The sequence below is a fragment of the Lactuca virosa genome, chromosome 8 (assembly GCF_052849685.1).
Source record: "Lactuca virosa cultivar CGN04683 chromosome 8, Lactuca_virosa_CGN04683_v6, whole genome shotgun sequence".
Classification (NCBI taxonomy): Eukaryota; Viridiplantae; Streptophyta; class Magnoliopsida; order Asterales; family Asteraceae; genus Lactuca; species Lactuca virosa.
In genome coordinates this window covers 187,033,319-187,060,092 of record NC_136433.1, presented here as the reverse complement: position 1 = coordinate 187,060,092, position 26,774 = coordinate 187,033,319, and the positions used below count along the sequence as shown (strand labels likewise).

The following is a 26,774-nucleotide window of genomic DNA, read 5'->3' as shown; positions in this document are numbered from 1 at the left end:
GCACTTCGAGAACTTGGCATAAAGTCGTTCTCGCCTCAAGACTCCTAATAACTCCCGAAGATGCTCCTCGTGCTGCTCTCTGGTCTTGGAGTACACCAAGATGTCATCTATGAACACGATGACCAAGCGATCGAGCATCGGTCTGCAGACCTGATTCATCAGGTCCATAAATACTGTTGGCGCGTTGGTGAGCCCAAACGGCATAACCACGAACTCGTAATGTCCATAACGAGTCCGTAACGTGGTCTTCTCCACGTCCTCCTCCCTAATTGTCACACCCCCAAACCGGAACGGCGGAAACGTTCGGGGGTGGATGACGTCATATGTAGTATCACAACAATTGCATCATAGTAATCATAGTAAACACAACCATTACATTGGATATATATATATATATATATATATATATATATATATATATATATATATATATATATATAAAGTAGTTACATCTGTTTGATTCAAATTCATATACATCAAAAGTATAACAAATGTGAAAGACGTGACTCTATACGCTCCGTCTTCTCCAAAAACTGCGAGAGGTACCTGTCTACTGATTTCTTGAGAATACAAGCGGTTTTTAAAAGAGTATCAGCATTAAGCTGGTGAGTTCATAAGCATGTTTTTGTAATGAAAACTTGTAATTGAATCTGTAAGATGTTTGTATGCTTTCCCAAAAAATCCAATATTTTCTAGCATATATGTTTGTTACTGTGTTCTGTAGCAATGTATAATGTATTAGTTCACATGTCTGGTTATCACCAACTGTATTGTATAACATTGTTTTGAGTGAAAAACCTTTTGTATGAAAACCCTGGCTATCACCAGTAATGTATAGAATGTTCTGTTTTAAAACCCTGGTTACTACCAATCTGTATAGAATGCTCTGTTTGAAAACCCTGGTTACCACCAGTATGTATAACAGTTTTATTACTTAAAATAAAACCATGCATCGTATCCCCTGGAATCCTCCAGTAATGTATAGTAGTTCTATTAATTAATATAAAACTAATGAAGAATGAAATCCCGTAAAAAAAAGGTTAGTTTATGCTATTGTGAGTCATATAACAATGCTTGATATGACCTAGTGACCTTTTCGACGTTATTCAAGTGTCGGTTAAATGACATTTGTTACCCCAGGCATGCCTGCCTAACTGTAGCTAGCAGTTCAGGTGTGGGATTGTCAGTCCCAAATAGATCTATTCATAAATCTCATGCTCTCCCTCCAGGAGACTCTGGTTATACTATGATAGGATTTAACTTGTACCCCGAAAGGTACAATTGAAGAGTTGTCTCACAATCCTGTATTAACTAGTTTACGTGTGGTTCTGTATGGTTCTTTTGTATTTGAATCCGTGTGTATACTTTATATTGAAAACGTCCCTTATGCTCAGCATGTTACAAAAGGGATAAAATATCTTAATATTTTATAAAACATGGAAATCTTTTGGTTGTATAAATTGCATAAGTTTTGAAATTCTTTTGTATAAGTTCACAAAATCATTTGTGTTTGGCTTGTATTCCCCCACTGAAAACCTTTAAAATAGTAAAAGAATAGGGGTATGAACTCACTGTTAGTCGTGTGAATAGTCGGACGGCGAAAACTGGGAGTGAAGACCCTCGAGTTGATATACGCGGCACTCAATGGGATCCTAATACAATTAATACATATATGTATTTTATTAGCGAAACCATTATTTATAGTGTTGGGAACACACTTGCTTTCGGTTTAGGAATGTTACCGGGACTCGATTGGATCGGAAAAGTGGGTTTGTTGTCAAGATTCACGGTGTGAAGGAGTTTGCGGCCGTGAAGAGTTTATGGCCGTGAACTGCCCCTTGAAGGATTTACGGTCGTAATTGAGTTTACGGCTTTTGAAGATTTGCAGGTTTGAATGGTGTACGGCCGTAAACAGTTTGCGGTCTTTGAAGATTTGAAGATTTAAAGGGGTAAGGCCGTAAACTCAAGAACAACGATGTTAGATTCGATGAAAAACGTGTTTTAGTTGCTCCAAAACAACTTTCGAAGGTGTTTCTTGATGATTTTCGGAAGAAAATAGGGTGTTTTGGTGTTTATGGTCAAGAGGTAGAGAGAGAGAATGAGAGAGTTTTCGGTCAAGAAAGTTCAAATGAGGTTGGGGTCCCGTATATATATAGGTTGGGGGTATGGTCGGTGGTGGGGGCCACCTGGCACTGGCCGTAAACAGGTGTACGGTCGTAAACGAGTTTACGGCCGTGAACATCACTTCGGCCGAAAACTAAAAGAAAACTCAGGTTTTTCGCGTGATTTTGGTTCCGACTCTTATATAGAATTTAATTATATAACTAAATGATTTTCCAAACTAAAGGAATTTGACGGAACTCAATAAAATTTAAATTTTATTAACGGGAATCGGCTAACGTTAACTAAAAAGGTTCGGGTTGTCACATCATCCCACCGTTAGAGAGAATTTCGTCCTGAAATTCAAACATAGAATACAAATCATGGACTCGGAAAAAGATGAGGATACTTCTGTTGCATTGAATCTTCGTGCTCCCAAGTGAATTCAGGTCCCCGTTTGGCATTCCAGCGAACTTTCACTATAGGGATGCGACTTTGTTTCGTTCGTTTGACTTCCCGATCCATGATTTCGACTGGTTCTTCCACGAAATTGAGGTTCTCATTGATCTCGGTCTCATCAAGAGGGATCACTAACGTTTCGTCAGATAAACACTTTTTAAGGTTAGACACGTGGAAGACAGGATGAATGTTGCTAAGTTCTTGGGGTAAACGAAGTTTGTATGCTACGGGACCGATCCTAGCGAGGATCTCGAACGGTCCTATGTATCTTGGATTCAGCTTTCCACTCTTTCCAAAGCGTATCATACCCTTCCAGGGTGAGACCTTCAAAAGAACACGGTCACCAACCTTGAATTCCAAGGGTTTTCATCTCTTATCGGTATAGATCTTTTGTCTATCTCTTGAAGCTTTCAGTCGTTCCCAGATTTGTAGGATCTTTTCTATGGTTTCCCGGATGATTTATAGGCCTGTGAGAGTGCTATCAGGGACTTGACCCTTAGGTAGCTGCGTGTCACCCACCTCAGCCCAGCACAGAGGGGATCTGCACTTACGGCCATAGAGGGCTTCAAACGGCACAACCTTGATACTAGTATGATAGCTGTTGTTGTAAGAGAACTCAACCAAGGGTAAATGGGTGTCCCATGACTTGATAAGGTCTATGACACACGCCCTCAGCATGTCTTCCAATGTCTGAATGGTTCTCTCACTCTGCCCATCGGTCTGTGGATGGTAAGTTGTGCTCATATCCAGCTTAGTTCCAAGAGCCTTCTGCAGTGACTACCAGAACCTCGAGGTGAATCTGCTATCCCGATCGGAGATAATGGACACAGGCACACCATGCAGATGAACTATCTCTTAGATGTAGATTCGTGTAAGTCTGTCCATCTTGAATGTTTCTTTGATTGGCAAGAAGTGGGCGGATTTGGTCAATCGGTCGACAATTATCCAGATGGTATCGTACCCACTCGGAGACTTGGACAACTTAGTGATAAAATCCATCGTAATCCCTTCCCACTTCCACTCAAGTATTTCTGGCTGCTGAAGTAGACCTGAGGGGTTTTAATATTCTACCTTCACCTAGGCGCAAGTCAGGCACTTGCCCACGAAGGTAGCGATCAATGCTTTCATGTTCGGCTACCAATAGAGCTTTTTGAGATCCAGATACATCTTATCTGAACCTGGGTGAACGGAGTATCGGGTCTTGTGAGCTTCGTTCATGACAACTTCCTTGTAACCGCCGTACTTCGGGGTCCAGATCCGTTCATGAAATAGTAAACTCTGTCTCCCTTGACCTCTAAGTTCTTTTCCATTCCCCTCAATGCTTCATCCGACATGTTCTCTGGTTTTAAGGCTTCCAGCTGAGCCTCTCTTATTTGAGCAGATAGATGGGAATGGATGGTCATCATCAGTGCCTTCACTCTACGACCTGAATACTCTTTCCGGCTGAGGGCATCTGCTACCACATGGCCTTGCCGGGATGATAGCGTATCTCGCACTCATAATCACTGAGTAGCTCTACCCATCGCCATTGCCTCATGTTCAACTCTTTCTGATCAAATATATGTTGTAGGCTCTTATGGTCGGTGAAGACAGTACACTTGGTTCCGTATAGATAATATCTCCAAATCTTTAACGCAAAGACCACTGCTCCCAACTCTAAATCGTGAGTTGTATAATTGACCTCGTGTGCTTTCAACTGTCTCGATGCATAGGCAATAACCTTCCCTCATTACATAAGCACACAATCTAGGCCCTGATTGGACGCGTCGCAGTAAACCACGAAGTCCTCAGTCCCTTCAGGCAAAGACAAAATAGGTGAGCTACATAGGGCCTGCTTCAAGGTTTGGAACGCAGTGTCTTCCTTTTCTCCCCAACTAAAGGTTACACCTTTCTGCGTCAGGGTGGTTAAAGGCTTAGCGATTCTGGAGAAATTCTGGATAAACCTGCGATAATAGCCAGCGAGACCCAAGAATTGATGGATTTCTGTGGGTGTCTTCAGTGCTGACCAATTCTCAATCGCCTTGATTTTGGAAGGGTCTACGTGTATGCCTTCCTCGCTAACCACATGACCGAGGAAAGTTACTTTTCTGATCCAGAATTCGCACTTTAAAAACTTTGCATAAAGTTTCTCCGCCCTTAAAGTTTCTAGCACTAACCTCAAGTGCTGTCTGTGATCTTCCTCACTTCGAGAATAAACAAGTATATCATCAGTGAACACTATTACAAACTTGTCTAGGAAAGGGCGGCACACCCGATTCATCAGGTCCATGAATACCGCAGGTGCGTTGATTAGACCAAAGGGCATTACTACAAACTCGTAGTGACCATAGCGAGTTCGGAATGCTGTCTTGGGAACATCACTCTCATGAACTCGCAATTGGTGGTACCCTGATCTCAGGTCTATCTTTGAGAAATAGCCGGCTCCTTGGAGTTGATCGAAGAGGTCGTTGATTCTGGGTAGGGGATAACGGTTCTTGATGGTAAGCTTGTTCAGCTCACGATAGTCTATGCACATCCGAAAGGATCCATCCTTCTTTTTCACAAACAAGATCGGGGCTCCCCAGGGTGAGGAACTTGGTCTGATGAATCCCTTGCTGAGCAGTTCATTGAGCTGGCTGGATAACTCTTTCATTTCTGTCGGCGCTAGACGGTATGGCGATTTAGCTACAAGAGTAGCTTCTGGGATTAAGTCGATACGAAACTCGACTTGGCACTCGGGAGGGATTCCAGGAAGATCTTCGGGGAAGACATCAGGAAAATTGTAGACTTCGGGGATGCTCTCGAGGTCTTTAACTTCCTGCTTTTCGTTAACAACATGGGCTAGGAATGCATGGCACTCCTTTCGCAGATATTTATGGGCTTTGATGCATGAGATGATACGAAGGTTTGAGCTAAGTTTATCACCGTAAATAACGAGGGCTTCGCCAAATGGCAGATTGAGACGTATGGCTTTTTCGTAGCAAAGGATATCAGCACAATTGGGGCTCAACCAATCCATGCCAATGATGACATCGAAGCTTTTTTATGGAAACTGGCATAAGGTCGATTGGAAAGGAATGATCGTTTAGGGTAAGTCTAAAGCCTATGTATGCGCCGTTAGTGCTCTCTTTCTTTCCGTTAGCCATCTCGACGGTAAATGTTTCGGTTAAAGGTTGGGATTTATGCTTGAGAAGATGCTTAAATGTTGTACTAACACAACTTCTCTCCGCACCAGAATCGAAAAGAATGCATGCATAAGAGTTGTCGAGGAGGAACGTACCCGTAACAACGGTGGGATCAACAACTGCCTCCTCCTGGCCCATAGCTAGCACTCTCCCTGTGTTTCCAGCTGTTGTTGTCATGGGGTAATTTCTCTTGAAGTGCCCAATCTCCCCAGGACATTTCCTTGAGTTAGGGGCGTCAATCCCCAAATGTACCTTTCTATCTTCTTGCTTTCCGGGGTGACCATGCCCGGACAGAGAAGAGCCAGATCGCAGAATCTAGCTGTATAAGTGGCGATGTCGGAACCCTTCATCTTTAGGTTCCAGAGCTCATGCTCCAACTTCTGCATTTCGCCCCTAGGGCGGTACTCAGCAAGCATAAGTTCTTTTAAACTCTCCCAATCCATGGCATTTCCTACTGGTAGAGTTAGGGATTTGACCCGGCTATTCCACCAAGTCAGTGCACTGTCGGTGAAGGTGCAGGCGGCAAACTTCACCTTGCTTACCTCAAGACATGCGCAAATCTCGAAAATTGATTTGATATTCTCGAATCACCGGGTTAGGGCAATGACACCTCCATTTCCGTCGAAGGATTTGGGCTTCGCATTCATGAAATCTTTGTAGGAACGCTCTTTCAGGTGTCCCTGACCACTCTCCAGATTTTGGGGATGGGTACCACTTCCTGATCCGCTAGAGCCACCAGGATTTATTTGTGCCATCATGGCAGTTACAGCGGCTGTAACTGCTGCCTGGAACATAGCATTATCGAACTGAGGAGGTGGTGGCATTGGATCTGTCGGGGGATTGTTGTTCTTTCTGTTGGGTCTCTTCTTCGGAGGCATCTTGTTCTAAAAATAATCAGGAAGAAGAGGATGGTAAGTCCCCTAGATTTTTGAATCAAGAGATATGACACAAGATATATCTCAACCTGAAAGATAAAGTGTTCTACTAAGCGATAAACAAGAAAAGTTACCAACGCAAGTAAACTATCGCTAGGAAGAAATAAGTAGCAACACTTGGAATGAATCTATACACTGTATTCGGCTCTAGCTAAAATACTCCTATAGTATTTTAAGTTGTATGCTCTGTTCTATCGATATTTTGTTGTATATAGCTTGGTAAGTTTTAGGCTTGCTGCACACCACAGTCACTCCTAAACACATGTTGGTCATGTCTCAAATAAATATAGTTGATCAGGCTATATTGATCCCAGACATGATTACATAAATATCCAGGTTTAACCGCAGTGTCCAACATCCAAATACTTTTGTTTTGTTCTGCTTACGATACTGTTTTCTGGTACGTATGTATACTTGCATACTTCTTATAAAATACTTATATATTTTAAAAAGTATACTTTTAGTTCAGAGCACTTCGACCCCTTAGTGTTTATAGTTGTATACCATGTAAGGTTCGGTATACTTAGTTCACTATAAACAATAGCTCTGATACCAATCTATCACACCCCCAAATCGGAATGGAGGAAACGTTCGGGGGTGGATGACGTCATATGTAGTATCACAACAATTGCATCATGGTAGTCATAGTAAACACAACCATTACATTGGATATATATATATATATATATATATATATATATATATATATATATAAAGTAGTTACATCTGTTTGATTCGAATTCATATACATCAAAAGTATAACAAATGTGAAAGACGTGACTCTATACTCTCCGTCTTCTCCAAAAACTGCGAGAGGTACCTGTCTACTGATTTCCTGAGAATACAAGCGGTTTTGAAAAGAGTATCAGCATTAAGCTGGTGAGTTCATAAGCATGTTTTTGTAATGAAAACATGTCATTGAATCTGTAAAATGTTTGTATGCTTTCCCAGAAAATCCAATATTTTCTAGCATATATGTTTGTTACTATGTTCTGTAGCAATTTATAATGTATTAGTTCGCATGTCTGGTTATCACCAACTGTATTGTATAACATTGTTTTGAGTGAAAAACCATTTGTATGAAAACCCTGGCTATCACCAGAAATGTATAGAATGTTCTGTTTGAAAACACTGGTTACTACCAATCTGTATAGAATGCTCTGTTTGAAAACCCTGGTTACCACCAGTATGTATAACAGTTTTATTACTTAAATTAAAATCATGCATTGTATCCCCTGGAATCCTCCAGTAATGTATAGTAGTTCTATTAATTAAAATAAAACTAATGAAGAATGAAATCCCGTAAAACAAAGGTTAGTTTATACTATTGTGAGTCGTATAACCATGCTTGATATGACCTAGTGACCTTTTCGACGTTCTTCAAGTGTCGGTTAAATGACATTTGTCACCCCAGCAATGCTTGCCTAACTGTAGCTAGCAGTTCAGGTGTGGTATTGTCAGTCCTGAATAGATCTATTCACAAATATCATGCTCTCCCTCCAGGAGACTCTGGTTATACTATGATAGGATTTAACCTGTACCCCTAAAGGTACAATTAAAGAGTTGTCTCACAATCCTGTATTAACTAGTTTACATGTGGTTCTGTATGGTTCTTTTGTATTTGAATCTATGTGTATACTTTATAGGGTAATAATTATACTTAAATAATTATTTAATGTTGTACTCTTGAAGTACGAATGTATTTCATAAACTAAATATGTCATAGTTTATATGTTTTGCAATCAAAACTTGGTGGGATGTCAAGTCCACCAAGCAAATTACACCCTTTGATTGCTAAATAAACGTAATATAATGGTAAAAAGGGGTATCGATCCTCGGGGAAATGGTTGTATTCAATCACCAATGCAATTCAATAGAACTAGTGAAATTAAACTAACTAACTACAATTAAACTAAAAGGGGGGTGTTTGATTACTTGAAAACTAAAATACTTGAATAACTAAAAACCTTGCAATTAAGCAAGTTGATTAGATGCTCAAAGGTTGGGAATAATTGGTTAACTAAGGCAATTCAACACAATGAACATTTGTGTGTTTATCATTAGGATCTAATACAAAGCTTATCCTTCATCCCAAATTGGTTATAGCTTATCCTCATATGTAGTATGGAGGTTGGGGAAGCCCACAACACACCTTCTTAATTAAGATCAAGGGTCAATTGAAGCAATTAATCCCAAGAAATCAATTAGCCTTAAGAATGAAGGAATCCCCAATTCCTAGAGGATGTCAAATGCTTACACATCCATAAAGGAGCTATGATTCATAAGCTAGAGATGATTTCTACCATCATAAAGCCTTTGTTCTAGATAAATTCAATGATCCAATGCAAAATCAATGAAACAAATCAACCATTGCTCAATCAAATACTAAGCTCATGATCAAAGCATCAAATAAGCATAAGAATTGTAAACTAGAATCATAAACATGGAATAAATTGATAATCAACATAAATCCTTCAAAACCCACAAACATTCATTGGTTTTCAGCCAAAGTCAACCAAATAAGAGTATTAGCCACTCATGGCAACAAAGTAACAAGAACAATAATTAATTTGCATCAAGAATCTACCTAAGACTTGAAAAGATGAAAGAAATTGAGTATTTTGCTCTCCAAATCGTCACTTGCAGGTCTCCAATGGTGGAAAATTCGTGTATCCCCTCTAGATCTGATCCCCCAGAGTTATTGTGAGCCAAATGACCAAAATACCCAAACTGGGCAGTTGCGCGGGTACCCGCGCAGCCAAAATTCCACCCGCGCAAATGCTGCTGGAATGCCATTGGTCCACCATTCCACTACTCCACCCTTCCACTACCAAAGATTCCTTTGGTCCCCCCTTGTCCATGTAATTTGAATCCACCAATCATCATTTAGCCACCAAATGGATGCTCCAAGCCCAAAATTAGAAATTTATGATCCATCTTCACAAGCCCAAATAATCCAAGCCAATAACTTTCAAAGCCCAATTCTTCTTCTTTGATTCCGCCAAGCCCAATAATGCTTCGGGAGCCCACTCAGCCCGTCTCCAATCAACCTGCAACCGCAACAAGCACCGAAAACCTACAAAATATCTCATGCAACATAAGAAGCACCCGGTACGATCCATACTAAAGAAAAATAAATAAAATACAATGCAATAATGATAAAAAGATCAAAAAATCTAAAATAAACTAATAAAATAAGGAAATAAAATAAGCTATCAAATGTATAACTCTGAATTCATGAAACTGTGTATTGAAAACCCCAAACTATACCTATTATAGTTTGCATATATGTTGCGTGTTTGGTTCGTGTATTGATCTGAAAACTATGCAGTTATGGCTGTATATTGAAAACGTCCCTTATGCTCAGCATGTTACAAAAGGGATAAAATATCTAAATATTTTATAAAACATGGAAATCTTTTGGTTGTATCAATTGCATAAGTTTTGAAATTCTTTTGTATAAGTTCACAAAATCATTTGTGTTTGGCTTGTATTCCCCCATGAAAACCTTAAAAATAGTAAAAGCATAGGGGTATGAACTCACTGTTAGTCGTGTGAATCGTCGGATGGCGAAAACTAGGAGTGAAGACCCTCGAGTTGATGTACGCGGCACTCAACGGTATCCTAATACAATTAATACATATATGTATTTTATTAGCGAAACCATTATTTATAGTGTTAGAAACACACTTGCTTTCGGTTTAGGAATGTTACCGGGACTCGATTGGATCGGAAAAGTGGTTTTGTCGTCAAGATTCACGGTGTGAAGGAGTGTGCGGCGGTGAAGAGTTTCCGGCCGTGAACTATCCCTTGAAGGATTTACGGTCGTAATCGAGTTTACGGTCTTTGAAGATTTGCAGGTTTGAATGGTGTACGGTCGTAAACAGTTTGCGGTCTTTGAAGATTTGAAGATTTGAAGGGTGTACGGCCGTAAACTCAAGAACAACGATGTTAGATTCGATGAAAAAAGTGTTTTAGCTGCTCCAAAACAACTTCTGAAGGTGTTTCTTTATGATTTTCGGAAGAAAAGATGGTGTTTTGGTGTTTACGGTCGAGACGTAGAGAGAGAATGAGAGAGTTTTCGGCCAAGAAAGTTCAAATGAGGGTGGGGGTCCCGTATATATAGGCTGGGGGTATGGTCGGTGGTGGGGGCCACCCGGCACTGGCCGTAAACAGGTGTACGGCCGTAAACGAGTTTACGGGCGTGAACATCACTTCGGCCGAAAACTAAAAGAAAACTCGGGTTTTTCGCGTGATTCTGGTTCCGACTCTTATATAGAATTTAATTATATAACTAAATGATTTTCCAAACTAAAGGAATTTGATGGAACTCAATAAAATTTAAATTTTATTAACGGGAATCGGCTAACGTTAACTGAAAAAGGTTCGGGTTGTCACACTAATCCTGACCTGATGGTACCCGGACCTCAGATCTATCTTGGAGAACCAAGATGCTCCCTGCAATTGATCAAAAAGGTCATCTATCATCGGGAGTGGATAACGGTTCTTCACCGTCAACTTGTTCAACTCCCAGTAGTCAATGCACATCTGGTGTGAACCATCCTTATTCCTGACGAAGAGGATCGACGCTCCCCACGAAGAACTGCTAGGACGAATAAACTGCTTGCCCAGCAGCTCCTGCAGCTGTGATGACAACTCCTGCATCTCTGGTGGTGCCAATCGGTACAGCGCCTTGGCGATAGGGGCCGCACCTGACACTAGGTCGATCCTAAACTCGACCTGCCTCTCCGGAGGCACTCCGGGTAATTCCTCCGGAAACACGTCATCGAATTCCCTGACTACTGGAACCTCTGGAACTATGGTCTGATCCCTGACCCGCGTATCCACCACATACGCTAGATAACCCGCACACCCGTGTTGAATGCACTGTCGAGCCTTGGCAGCTGAGCAAAACCTTGATCCCAATCTGGTGCCCTAGACGTAGATCATCAGTTCTCCCCCACTTGGGGTTCGAACCACTACCCGCTGACCCTCGCAGTCGATCATGACACCGAAGCGACTAAGTCATTCCATACCCAGAATCACACATACGTCCCCCATGGGAATCAGAATCAGGTCTATCGGGAAAGATACCCCGAAGATCTCCAATACACAACCCTGATAGACTGAAGAAGCGGAAATCTCGTGTTCGTTGGCGATAGAAACTCGCAACGGACACTCTAGCTCTCCTACTGGAAAACCGAACTCCCTACTAAATGTATGAGAGACAAACGACCGACTCGCCCCCGAGTCAAATAATACCAAAGCAGGTAAGGAGTTCACTAAAAACGTACCTAATCACAGGTACAAACATATAAGCATACAACATATATAATCAGTAAGATAAGGGATAGAAACATACCAGCAACCACGTTTGGTGCTGCCCTGGCCTCCTCTGCTATAAGCTGGAAGGTGCGTCCCTGAGCCCTCGGGGGCGCTGCTCTACCCTGACTCTCGTTAGTAATCCTCAGTGTAGCCGGCGCTGGAGCCTGCGTCGGTCGGGCAGCGAGCTGTGGATAGTTGGTCTTCATGTGACCAACCTGATGACAGTGGTAGCAGATCCTCATATCCTGAACCAGGGCTAGCTGGCGACAATCCCTCGCAAAGTGCCCCTCCTTTCCGCATTTTCGGCATGCACTACCCGATCTACAAACCCCAGAGTGACTCTTCCCGCACTTGCCACAAGTGTGGCCATGCTGGCCTCCTGACCTAGAATCAGCGGTCTTAGACTGCTTTGGCGTCGGATGTGACTGTGTTGGGGCCTGCCGCTGCTCCCTCAACTGTAGATCAATCTCTAACTCACGCCGCCTAGCGGCCTCCTGTAAATCCAGCAATGTATCGCAACACTGGGTAGCAACAAACTGACGGATGTTAGTCTTGAGCATGCTCAAATAACGTGTCATCTGAGCCTGCTCAGAAGCGAACTCTGGGCAGAACATCGCCCTCTTCGTAAACATACGGGTGATCTCCGTCACCGTCTCACCATCCTGTCTCAACTCCAAGAACTCCTGAGCTAACCGTTCCCGCTCGACCCGTGGAATGTAGCGGGCACAGAACATATCCCTGAACTGCTCCCAAGTAACCGCAGCTCACTGATCATCAGTGTAAGACCCAGTCATCAACCTCCACCAGTCCTTTTCCCCATACCTCAGCAGGTTCAGGGCACATCTGACATTCTGGTCAGTCGGACATGAACATGTGAAGAAACACCCCTCCACGTCAGAAAGCCACCTCATGGCTTTGATGGGGTCCTGAGTCCCATCAAAAGTCGAGGGCTTCGTGCTATCGAAGTCCCGGTACTGGAATGCCCGACTAGCTCCTCCCCTTGCCGCTGTTACAGCCGTTGTAGCTGATGCGGCAGCCGTCTCAGTGAGGGCTGCATAGCGCTCATCGAAATACTACATCATGGCAGTCTTGATAGACCCAAACATCTCCGGTAACTGAGCCTAGAACATCGCAACAACCTCATCATGCAGGATCTCCTGAATCCTAGCGTCCATCTCGGCTGGCCCCATATGGCCGATAGTCTCGGGTACTGCTGGTGCCTCCTGTCCGCCGCCTCTTGATCCTGACCCGGATCCAGTCACAAATCGTTAAGTAACCACCATGCTGAAAATATACCAGGAAGACATCCGATATTCCATGTAACAATCCGGGAACCAACTCCCAACAAAACCCTAGGGGTTGTGACTTCCTTGCTACGTGTATGGGTCCTGTGCTTTCAGTAGTACGGGCCCATACTACCTTCCACACCTACCCATATTTATCTCAAGTATCATCACAACGCCTTAAAACTATACATAAGCATGGCATGCGCTCAATCCTCACTCCTAGAGGAAGGATAAATATCTCATAACTAGCAGACCGATCCCATACAACTCATCCATGAAACTTCCACCAACCCTACAGCACTAGTGTATGCTAGCCATACATAACGCTGGACCCTATAGACTTTCGAATACCTGATCCTACCCTAAGCCCTTCATCAAACAAGAACAAGAAATAAGGCCAAACCAAACATTCTCAGGCTATAAGATCTTAATTATGTACAGTCGTGATGCATACACTAAGCAACTACAATAATGATGTCAATTTCATATAAGGAAAAACCCTAGGCTATCAGGCATCATATAATCAGACAATTCTATCATGCAATTCCTGAAGATCCCTAGCCTAGTACTAGCATGTTGTTCCAACATATCACAAAATCAAATAATCCGTAAGGAATTTTGGGGTCTACTTACTGGCTCCGACTGATCGTACACTTGCATCCTCCTTTATTATTTTGAAAACCATTTGAAAATCATTTTTTAATTCTTGTCCTCAGTTTGAGATTGGATACACATGAGTGTTTCCTCCAATTCACTCAAACCAAGGCTCTGATACCAACTTGTAATACCCATAAAATTCAGGCCAATTTAAAACTTTTAAAAACATTTAAACCCATTAAGTTATTAAAATTTGTTTTCAAAATAGTATAAACAACAGAGTATCCCCATAATCAAATCATGAAAATATAAGGAGGTGCACGATCACGCCTTCGCCTTCCCGGGATCATCAGAAGTACCTGAAACATAATCAATAACTGTAAGCCCGAAGCTTAGTTAGTTCCCCCAAAATACCAACACCGTACAGATATAACCATATCATATAAACAAACACATCATGCATAATGAGCCATCAGTCTGACTGGACCGCCTCTAAGGGCCATCAGTCTATCCGGACTGCTCTTCGAGCCATCGGCATGTCTGGAGCGCCTCTCAGGGCCTTCAGCCTATCCGGACCGCTCGTCGGGCCTTCGGGCTGACTAGTATGCCCTAGCCGGGTCTGCAGTCTATCCGGTCCGCCCTGGGTATGTTGGCCTACAGCACAAAGCAGGACCTACCTCAACCCAACCCCCAATCAAATAATCATGTGCACATAGATATCATACGCTAGCTAGAATGTACAGATAATCATACATATCTACATATCACTAACATAGCAACCATCCTATAACCAGGATACTGATCTAACCGATCATTATCATAGAAACCATCCTATAACCAGGATACCGATCTAACAGATCACTAACATAGCAACCTACCTATAACCATGATACCGATCTAATAGATCACTAACATAGCAACCATCCTATAACTAGGATACCGATCTAACAGATCACTAACATAGCAACCATCCTATAACCACGATACAAATCATAAGGGCCGACCTTGGTGCCTTAGACCCGGTTGATATTGTGAGAAGAACTCACCTCACGATGTTTAACTGTAGTGATAAGATCAAACTCCCGAATCACAGCCACGAACTCAACCACCATAGGACCAAGCCCATCAGAATCCCAAATTACCAAAAACCTTAAAAAGTCCAACTAGTCAACCCTTGGTCTAAGTCAAAGTCAACGGTCAAATTCAACAGTCCATGTTGACCCAACTCGTCGAGTGCAGCTAGCAACTAGTCGAGTTCCTTAAGAACTCATGAAATCATAAAAACCCTAATTGACTCGTCGAGTTTCCAGACAACTCGCCGAGTCCATATGGGGTCCAAATGTCGGGAAAACCCTAACTAACTCGTCGAGTCTTCTTAATGACACGCCAAGTTCATGCAGAACCAATACATGCAATCTTCAACCGAGTCGTCGAGTCGGCTATGCGACTTGTCGAGTCCCTTCAGTCCATTTCTCATCCAGACTTTTTTAAGCTACCCCAAAGCTCCATATTGCAGATCTAACCTCCTAGGGCATGGTTTCCATGTAAAGTTGCAAACTTTACGTACATGCATGGCCCTAAATGCCAAAACCAAGCTAAGGGAAAGGTTTAACCCAAAGAGAAGGGCTAATGCTTGCTAAATCAGATCACTTTATGACTATAGGGACCAAGAGGAGTCCAGATCTGAAGTTACAACTTCAGATCATGCCCAATACCCGAATTGACTCACAAATATGCTAAAAATGGCCCTAAACCTTTGCATGAAGAGATCTAGCTAAAGATAAGCCAAGGTAACGACTTGTTACCTTCAAATTGATGTCAAGATGAAATAGAGTCAGATCCACAAGCTTCTCTTTGCTCCAAGCTCCTTACACTTCAAGCCTTCTTCACAAAATGCACCAAAAGCACTCTTTAAATCTCACAAACACTCAAGAATAAGGTCTAGACTGATTAGGGTTTCTACTGACCGTCAAGAGGTGGTAAGGGGCTGGAGGAAAGGACTTAAGGTCCTTTAAGTAGGGTGCAAACCCTAAACATTAGGGTTTCTATGCACAGACTCTACTCGTCGAGTCGGGGTCCTCCGACTCATCGAGTAGGAATCATAAACCACGCGGGCCAACTAGGTTCGACACGACGAGTTGGGGCCTCCAACTCGTTGAGTTCCGTCAACAAAATGAATATAAAGCTTTTGAAAGTTATACCTGGGAGTCGGGGTGTTACATTGGAAGTATCTGAAACCATAAACATAAATTGTAAGCACAACACTTAATGTCAAAATACCTCATACCACACATACATAACAGTCAAAAACATAGCTGGGTTTATTTCGCCCCCTTTGGTCTCTTTCAACCGGTACTGGGTGTATTTCACCCCCTTCAGTCTCTTTCAAGCGGTACTGTGTCCATTTCACCCCCTTCATCTCTCTTTCAATCGGTATTGGGTTTATTTCACCCCCTTCGGCCTCTTTCAACCGGTATTGGGTCCATTTCACCCCTACAACTAGCATATAATCATATCAGCAAGAGTCATAGAGACAACAAGCACATACATGCATAACAGTATTTGTCACGATGACCACTATCATCCTACAAATATAATCCAGTAGGTCGGCATTGATGCCTTCGACCCACGAGTACAGTGAAGGAACTCACCTCAGTCTGAAGATAGACAAATCACACTCCCGGGCTGCTGCTACTATGGCTCCTCACATTAAACATTCCAATTAATCTTAATCAATACTCAAGGTAATAACCTATGAATGGTCCAGATTACCATCTTACATGCCAAGGGGTAAAAGACTAGTTTACCCCTTCCTCTAATGGGCCCCTCAATCCATGGCCCAAGCCTAAAGGTCCTAAGGCCCAATAATGGCCCAAAACCTCCAAAATGGTCCCTGGTGAGTACGCTCAGCGTACCACCTACGTACACCCAACGTACTGCTTCATAGAAAGGAGGATTGGGGATTCAACCGCATTTTCTCAGCGTACACTTAGGTACGCCCCGACATACCCCCCCCCCAATCTAGCCAAGACTTCATTAAGCACTTAATTCTTCAAGTCCAACGTCCATCTTTAAGATCTAGCTCTTGAGGGACGTCTTAAATAATAAAGTTTCCATCTTGATACCTTTGCATGGCTCAAGGAGACTCAAACCCTAGATTTAGCATCCTACTTCCATCAAATGATCACTAACTCATGCATGGTTGATCTACAACCATCAAGATGCAAACTTTATGGACTAAGGACCTCAAAAACATCAAAAGAAAACATCTCATAACTTCTGGAGTAAAATTTACTCACAAGAATTCATTCATGGGACCAAAATATGCTAAATCTCAACCAATCCTAGATCTAGACATAAGATAAGCAAGGTCAATACCTTATACCTCCAATAAGCTGAAAATAGTGAATAAACCCTGGATCTATAAGCTCAAACTTGTTTAATGCTCCTCTACAAGGCTTCTTATTCTTCTATATGCACCACACACACACACACACACAAACACACACACACACCAAAGCACACACAAAGGGTCAAATCTATTGAGAAATGGGTTAGGGTTTTGAGATAGTGCTCAAAATGGGCAATGGAGGCTGATAAGGAGACAGCCTTGGGACATAAGGTGTTTAAATAGGGTGTAAACCCTAAAAAATTAGGGTTTCCCTTGACTCACATACGCCCAACGTACCAGGGAGGTTAATCCCTTGCCAAGCACCCTTTGACGTACGCCCATCGTACCTTATGTACGCCCAACGTACGAGGTCCTCAAGCTAAAATAAAGAGAAATAAATAGTTAAAGAATTTACCTGACATATCAGGCATTATAGTTCAATGAGATGACAAATGAAGTTGTCTGACTTTCTAGGTTTTGGCTTGAGTTAACTGGTCAATCCTTGTCTCTAAGCTTGATGCTCTACCTGATAACACTCCTGATGAATTTTATTCTTTTGAAGTTATGTTGAAGGTTGGTGTCAACTTTATTAGCTTTAGTCTGCTCAAAGTAAACTCATTTGGATATTCATTTCTATGACTAATAATTTTTCATTTGTTTGATTGATAATTGATAATTCTGCCACTTATATTTGTAGGAGTTTCCTCCAACAAGCAAGCAAAATTCCAAAGTCTATGGTAACCAAAATAGATCCATAAAACTTTACTACATCGAGACACGTCTTGATGGATTGGAGATAGAGGAGTAAAATTTCCTCTAAAATAAAACATGCTCTAACTTATTACTATTTGAATAAGTTTTTGTATAGTTTTCTACCATTGGAATGAAGAGGTTTTTGGAATGGTCACTCCAACCACTTAGTAAACTCTATCCTCTTAATTTTCTTTTTATGTATTGTATATTTTGGCCTATAAATATTATACACTTCATTTTATACCTTATATATATATATATATATATATATATATATATATATAAATTTATTTCGTTAATAGTTATGTCATAATTTAAAAACCACAGTAGTATAAAAGATGAAAACACATTGTTGTCACCAATGGTTTTATCATTTTTCCTTTATTTAAATATTAATTCAATTTATTAAATTATTGGTAAAGAAATATTTTGAAAAGATTACTACTTTGTAAAGTTTTTGTGTGAGATATCCATAGGATTCCTCCTTAAATTGTTACATCCAGTTATAAGGCTACTGGCTGTGGGTAACATGTTATTACATGTTATCACACCCAAAATGTGTCACGTCATCATCCTACTCATACATTGGTGTTATAACACAAATTGTGGAAATGGGCAAACCAAATAACATGTGATAGCACCCCTTATTTTCTATTTCTTTTTTATTTATTTTTTTTGATATTTTTAATTTCTATTTTTCCATTTTTTTTATTTTTATTCATGTCATAATATTATAATTATCATATAAATTAACAATAACATTTAAAAACTAAAAATAAAATTTTAATAAATCCTAAATTAAAAATGACATTAAAAAAATTACAACAAATGACAAAACCTAAAAAACAATAAAAGATGAGAAAAATTACATTTTTTTCCTAGATTATTCATCTTCAGTACCATCATAGATATGATCTGCCAAGTCTTCTCGAAGTTTCTTGTGTTTTCGTTGGTCTGAATATCAACAACTCTATGTAATTATTCCGCTGTCCTTGGTTGAAATTGAATGTGTCTAGGATCCGTAGGCGAATACTCCGCAATGTTTCATCCTTTATCTTCAATCACCATGTTATGCATTATGATACATGCGTATATAATATCTCGTAGAGTGTCCAAGTGATATGGTCGTGCCATATGTTCAACTATGTGTCATTTTGTTTTCAAAACTCCGAAAGCACGTTCCATGTCCTTGTGTGCTCCTTTTTGTCTTCTCTTGAATTTTTTTTCTTAGTTCTATCGGGTGTCGAAACGGCTTCATAAACGTGGAATATGGTGGATATATTCCATCCGTGAGGTAATACCCAAACTTATATTCATTTTCATTCACTATGAAAGGAGCATCTGGTGCCTTTCCTGACAAAAGGTCCTGGAATATTGGTAACTGATCAAGAAAGTTTATGTCGTTGTTAGAACCCGCAACTCTGAAAAAATTATGCTAAATTCATAAGTCTTATGAAGCAACAACCTCTCGAAAGCGATCCAAGATGATCACTTGTGTATTGACCTTTCCACGCCACACGCCAATTTCTTCATATCCACTTTGTGTAATCAATGCTTCCAAGCATACCCGGAAAACCATGTTGTTCTTCATGCGCCGCATATAGTTGTTGCATGTCATTCAATGATGGTTTGCGCAAGTATTTGTCACCGAAGGTTTTGACAACACCTCTCGCCAATCTATACAAATTTTCTCATGCAGTTTGCTCCGACATTCTCATATAGTCATCAATAGAATCGGACGACTCCCCCATAGCCATAAGCTTGATTGCAGCAACATATTTTTGCAACTCTGTAAAACCTCGTTTACCTCTCGCATCATACCTCATTTGAAAAAAATTCATACCTAAACATATATTTAATTTGTAAAAAAATGTGTACTTATGTTATCTAAAAAACAATTATCTAAAAAATGTATTTACGATATCTGCTTTCCAGTGCATTGGCTATCCGTTGAAACACATTTTTTCGCAAACGAAATATTCTTTTAAAATCGCTAGGTTGGTAGACACGGTTATCTGCAAAATAATCGTGTACTAGACGTCTATGTTCTTCTGCACGATCTTTGTTTGATGCCGCACACCTTGTCATTAGTGGAGCTGGCTCTGGCGGTAGCATGTCCGTAGAATATCGGTACATCATACTTACGAAGATATAATTGTCGTCGTTATCATCATTGTATGGATGGAACAGATCAAAGGGATCCATTTTTTAGTAAATAGAAAAATAGAAAAGAAAAGACAATTGAAAAAAAATGTGTAATCGAGAGAAATTGATGAATTTTGTAGGTACAATTGAGATAAAATATGTGTATTTATAATAGATATAAATGATATATTTATTTAGTTATTTCTTTTTTATTTTTATGGGGGTTTGTGACCGTTTTTAAACAGTCTAAAATATTACCGTTTGAGAAGCTTGTAAACGAAATTGTCTACATTCCCTCCCGTTACCACGAACACGACTAATGCCATAACATCAAAAAACGCCACCCAGTGTTTCCGGCGTTATGACGCCGTTTTTTCATTGTCACCTAGAAAAAACGCCGACTCTCGTTGCCCGTAACGAGTGGTCTAAAGTTCTTGTGTGGTATATCCATAGGATTCCTTTTCAAATTGTTACATTACGAAAAATGTATTGAATTGCATGTATCCATAAAAAATTTCTGGTATTTTTGTAAGGTTAGTAATAACTATAAACCATAAGTACTATTTCTAAATTTTAAACTATAAAAAAAGATAGTTGAAAAAAATAAATTAAAGAAGACTAAACATGACGATTTGAAAACTTGAGGGTTAATTAGAGAAAATCTTTAAAAACAATAACTAATTACCAACAACACTATTACTCGATACTAAAACACTTTCCTTTTCACACACTTCCTTGAATTCTATCTCTCTATAATTCGATTCCAATGGTATAGGATAAGCTTTTGATTTTGGGCTAATATGGTGATGTGAAACCCTAGCTAACCGGAGCTAGGGTTAGGGCTCTTCGTGTTTTGAACTGCGAGCTCGATTTCAGTTTTGGAATCTCTAGATTAGATGGGGAACTGTTGCAGATCTCCGGCGGCGGTCGCCAGGGAGGATGTCAAGTCATCGAACTACTCTGGTCATGATCATAACAACCGGAAGGAGAAGGCTAACGCGGGGAATGGGAAAAAGGGACCGGTTACAGTTTTAGCTGATAAATCGAAGGAAAATATTGAAGACAAGTACGCGTTAGATAGGGAGCTTGGCCGTGGGGAATTCGGAGTGACCTACTTGTGTATAGATCGGAGCTCGAGGGAGTTGTTGGCTTGTAAGTCGATCTCTAAGCGGAAGCTACGGACAGCGGTGGATGTTGATGATGTGAGGAGAGAAGTGGAGATCATGAAGCACTTGCCGGAAAACTCGAGTATTGTGACGTTGAGGGAGGCCTGCGAGGACGAGAATGCAGTGCATTTGGTGATGGAGTTGTGCGAAGGCGGAGAACTGTTCGATCGGATTGTTGCGCGCGGCCATTATACGGAGCGTGCGGCTGCGGCAGTCACTAGGACAATTGTAGAGGTTGTGCAGTTGTGTCATAAGCATGGAGTGATCCATAGAGACTTGAAACCAGAAAATTTCTTGTTTGCGAACAAGAAGGAGAATTCGCCTCTCAAAGCAATTGATTTTGGCCTGTCTATCTTCTTCAAGCCAGGTGACTATATCTCTCCTTCCAGAATTACCATAAATTAAGGATTACAGCTTCTAGTCAGGAAATTAGTAGACAATCAAGGTTCCTAATCATTGTTTCTATTGGATACACACAATTTACTGTCTTATTCTACATAGCTGCCTTATCTTAGGACAAATTCAGTTCAATGAATTATATTAGAAAACATTACTTAACATGAAGATTGAGTAATGAACTTTCTAATAAACAACATGTTAAATATACAGGTGAGAAGTTCTCTGAAATAGTTGGAAGCCCATATTACATGGCTCCAGAGGTCCTCAAGCGTAATTATGGACCAGAGATTGATATCTGGAGTGCAGGAGTAATTCTTTACATTCTATTATGTGGTGTCCCTCCATTTTGGGCAGGTAATTGATAATTCTTTTTTCTTAGATAATTGCTTTCTTACTCTTCTGTATATAGTGATCGATTAGACATTTAAACTAGTCATTTCTTCTATCAATCTTCTTAGTGTACAAGTTACAATTCTATCAGCTTATGGTTAGTTTTTTTCATAATGTAGAGTCAGAGCAAGGTGTTGCACAAGCCATTCTTCGTGGGCTAATAGATTTCAAACGTGAACCATGGCCAAGTGTTTCTGAAGGTGCCAAGAGTCTTGTAAAGCAAATGTTAGAGCCTGATCCAAAGCTTCGCCTAACAGCTAAACAAGTACTTGGTATGTTTATCTTTAGGGCTAAATGCAAGAAATAGCAACATACTTTGATATATTTGTATTATAGTATTATAGTATATCATTATCATATCTTCTGATGGAAATTGAAGCTTTATCTTTTTTTATTCCAACATTCAAGAAGTTGTGCTCTCCCAAGAATATCAGTTACAAATCAATAATCAATCCTTTTGAGTCCAAGACTTCCATTTCTTTCTAGGGTTATCTCAAAAAAGACATTATATTTTGTGTTTTTCCCGGATTAAACCTCAAATTTATTTTTTGCCTGAAAAAAACCTTGTATTTTTTCGTTTTTCCCAATTTGGCCCTTTTAGTCATTTTTTGCCAAAAAAAAATGGGAAATCTACAGAAAAGTCCCAAACTTTTGGGAAAAGTTTAAAAAAAGTCCTAATTTTTTTTTTGAACAGAAAAGTCCCATTATTTTGATAAAATCATATAATCTGTCATTTGGTGTTCAAATATAAAAAAGGACTTTTTCGTTAATTTGGGCAAAATATTAAATAATCGGGACTTTCCTGTTCAAAAAAAAACTTTTAGGACTTTATTGAAACTTTTCCCAAAAGTTTGGGACTTTTCTGTAGATTTCCCCAAAAAAAATTGTAACCTGTGAGGGTTTTTTCGAGAAAAACTAAAGAGTTAAGGGTTTATTTGGAAGCATTTAGAAGGTTGAAGGTTTTTTTCGGAAAAAAAAAATACAAAGTTGAGTGCTTTTTCGGAAAAAATAAAAAAATACAAGGTCTTTTTCAGGCAAAAAATAAATTTGAGGTTTAATCCGGAAAAAACACAACATATAAGTTTTTTTTTTTTTTTTTTTAGATTAACCCTTCTTTCTATTACAGCATTGTACTTTCAATTTGGTTTTATAACAAACAAATGTTGTAACAGGAAGAAATGAAAGTAGGATTCTATAAATATACTAAACAAATTACTTAAACTAAATTCCCATTTCTTGCATTTAACCTTTGTCCATTGAATATCATAATTTCGAATTTTTATATTTTTCTTGTAATTTTCAGAACATACTTGGCTCCAAAATGCTAAAAAGGCTCCAAATGTTCCCCTTGGTGATGTTGTCAAATCAAGACTAAAACAGTTCTCAATGATGAATCGATTCAAGAGAAAAGCTTTAAGGGTTAGTTTTACTTTTCTCTTTCCCTTTATTTAAATTATTAATACATGTTTTTATATAAATTTTTTATGTACAGGTGATTGCTGATTTCTTATCCAATGAAGAAGTTGAAGACATCAAAGAAACATTCAAAAAAATCGACACTGATGATGATGGAATTGTTACAATTGAAGAATTAAAAACCGGATTACAAAAGTTAAACTCACAGCTTGCAGAGTCTGAAATACAATTGCTTATTGAAGCTGTGAGTGAGATTCTTAACTTTTTTAAAAATCCACATGGAAATTATTAGTTTTAAAAAATTGTTTATTTAATTCCAGGTGGATACGAATGGAAAAGGAACCCTAGATTATGGTGAATTTGTTGCCATTTCATTACACATAAGAAAAATGGCAAATGATGAACACATACACAAAGCTTTCTCATACTTTGACAAAAATGGAAATGGCTTCATAGAGCCTGAAGAGCTTCGGGACTCTTTGAAAGAAGATGGAGATGATAATTCTGAAGATATTGCAAATGATATCTTCCAAGAAGTTGACACAGATAAGGTAATTTATTTGCTATTATTTGCATTTAAACTATATATATATATATATATATATATATATATATATATATATATATATATATATATATATATATATATATTTTTTTTTTGTTGTTTTAATTATTGTTGTATCTAAAAATGTAGGATGGGAAAATCAGCTATGAGGAGTTTGTTGCAATGATGAAAACAGGAACAGATTGGAGAAAAGCTTCTAGACATTATTCAAGAGGGAGATTTAACAGCTTAAGTGTGAAGCTTATGAAAGATGGCTCCATAAACCTTGGAAATACCGAGTAAGGTTTATAATTTTTTTCTTTGCAAAATTTCATTTGTAATTATGTTTTATTAGATTTCGCCACTACATTCAATTTGTGAAATGTTGTATATTTTGACTTTAGACTACTTTAAATGTTTTTAGAGAGGTTTTATCGGTTTCTTAAAAAAAATTATTCTTCCATCAACCTGTGTAACCTGACTTAGACAAAACGCATCGTGTGAAATGTATATCAGGTATGCAATTAGGGGACCCATAAGGAGCCTAATCTTATATTAGAAATTAAATCTTTCTTGTTGTGTAAGAAAACTCTTACACATGTTACTTTTAACTAGGTCAAATATGTGTTGGTGATTAAACTTTTTATCCCTTTTGAGAAAAAGTAGTAAATGTTCAAAATTTTGTTTGCTTGGGATATTTTATGTCTATAAAAGAAGATATTGTTAATTCTGAAAATATGTACGCACTTCAAAATAATTAGTTAGATGAAATGTTCTATAAAACATTTCATAAAAATGAAGATGGGTTAGTTAAGTTTACCATTAAAAAAAGGTGTAAAAGATAAGGCACTGGCATTTGTGGATCACGACTCACGTGAGAAAAAGCAATTGTTTGTGAGCATAATCAGATTTTCATATTATTAAAGATATATTCTTTTTAGATATATATATACTTTTGTGTAATGATAATCAGATTGTTTTATAATTACCTAAAATTACATAAATCTCCTTAACTTCGATTATTTTATTATGTTCAAATTGATGATTCTAGTTATAGTTTTAACTTTCATTAACAAAATTATTTATTTTAAATTTTAATAACACATTCAATCGCCTCTTTTGATTGTGAAAGAACCACAGCCCACGACTTTACTCAATAAGTGAATGCTTACTTCTCCCTATCTAAAGTCAAAATAATATCTCAAATTATTTTTATACCAATGCGGCAATGCCCAAACGTAAGAATTTGACAGACATTTCATAAAAACTTATCAAGGAAATTATACATCATTTAGTATAATAATCTATCAAATTAACTAATATGTACGTATATATACATATAGGGATTCTTAGTGATGACTTATTTAAAACAATTTAGTTTTTTTTTAAATAAAAACGTATATTAACTTATATGGTATCAATAAAAGTTAAGGAAAATGTTTGAATTAGCTTACGCGGTATTATTAAAAATTATTAAGTTTGATATTTTATTTGGAAAGAGAATTCAGTTTTCGCGCACCGACTAATCTCCCGCTGCAACATGAAACTATGTCTCATGTCCTGGAGTCACTGCAGACAAAACTCTATGGCCACAGAGACTGAGTAGTGTCATTGAATATGAATTAATAAATTAACAAATTAACAAATGATATTAATTGAGATGTCCAATAAAAAATAACCAATTTGTTCAGAATGAGACATTCCAAAGCACCATTTCGGATTCTGGACTAGTGAGCATTTCGGACTCCGAGCTGCAACATCAATAGCTTTCATTGTGAGTTTAATGTTGAAAATCAAATCCTAAGGTAGTAACGTCATATTCTTGGAATAATCATCTAACTTTGTATTTTATTAATATACCAACACCCACTCAACATTTTTATTAACCGTCAAACCACACCAACCATCTTATCCTCACATACTACTTAATTATCATACCAAAACTCACATAAGTATTTTAAATTTTTTAACACCATAACCATAATAATGAAATAAAACAATTAAGAAAGCAATAACATACCTACAACACCACAACTCGTTATTTTTTAATCGTTCGGGCAACGGTTGCTAACTGGCTGAATTTGTGTATGAAATGTCCTGTTCAGACAATTGGTTATTTTTTAAAACTTCAATTATGGGTTATTTTCATTAAAATTAGAGAAATTAAATTGTCTCTTATCTTTTATACCTACAAATATTTCTACCCATTAACTTTATGACATGTGTCATAATTCCACAATTCAATTTAATTTTATTTGATACTAGTTTATACCCCGTGGGAACCACGGGTATAAAATTAATCAAACTTTTATAGTAAAAATTCAAATTTATTAATCAATTATTTTAAATAAATTATTAATTAAGAGATTTTTTTAGTTATATAAAATTATAATCATTTATTTAAATAAATATGTGAAATTATATCACTTTATAATTTGTATTAATTTTATTTTAATTTTTGTCCTAATGTTATTAATTTAATGTAATTAAAGTGAGAAATTTAAATTTTGAAATTTGAAAAAGAAAATCAATAGGTTTCCAAGTGGTATCCATTAATTAGAAGATATAATAGGGTGACACATGACAAATGAAGAATAAAATATGCATTAATTAGGAGACATAATAGGGTGACACATGTCAAGAGGAGAATAAAACTATTCTTTTATTAGAATAGGGAGATATTACTAATATACTCTTAATGAGA

The 26,774-nt window shown here is 38.6% G+C and overlaps 1 protein-coding gene across 1 annotated transcript; it reads left to right on the top strand.

Annotated features, from left to right (window-relative positions):
* The first annotated feature begins 20,854 nt into the window (after nucleotides 1–20,854).
* CPK13 (calcium-dependent protein kinase 13) lies at nucleotides 20,855–24,537 on the top strand. The gene is made up of 7 exons (XM_079069158.1): nucleotides 20,855–21,688; nucleotides 21,931–22,074; nucleotides 22,230–22,382; nucleotides 23,414–23,529; nucleotides 23,603–23,770; nucleotides 23,847–24,077; nucleotides 24,221–24,537. Exons 1-7 carry the CDS (start codon nucleotides 21,052–21,054, stop codon nucleotides 24,371–24,373), a joined length of 1,602 nt encoding a protein of 533 aa, XP_078925284.1. The 5' UTR covers nucleotides 20,855–21,051; the 3' UTR covers nucleotides 24,374–24,537.
* The last annotated feature ends 2,237 nt before the right edge of the window (nucleotides 24,538–26,774 follow it).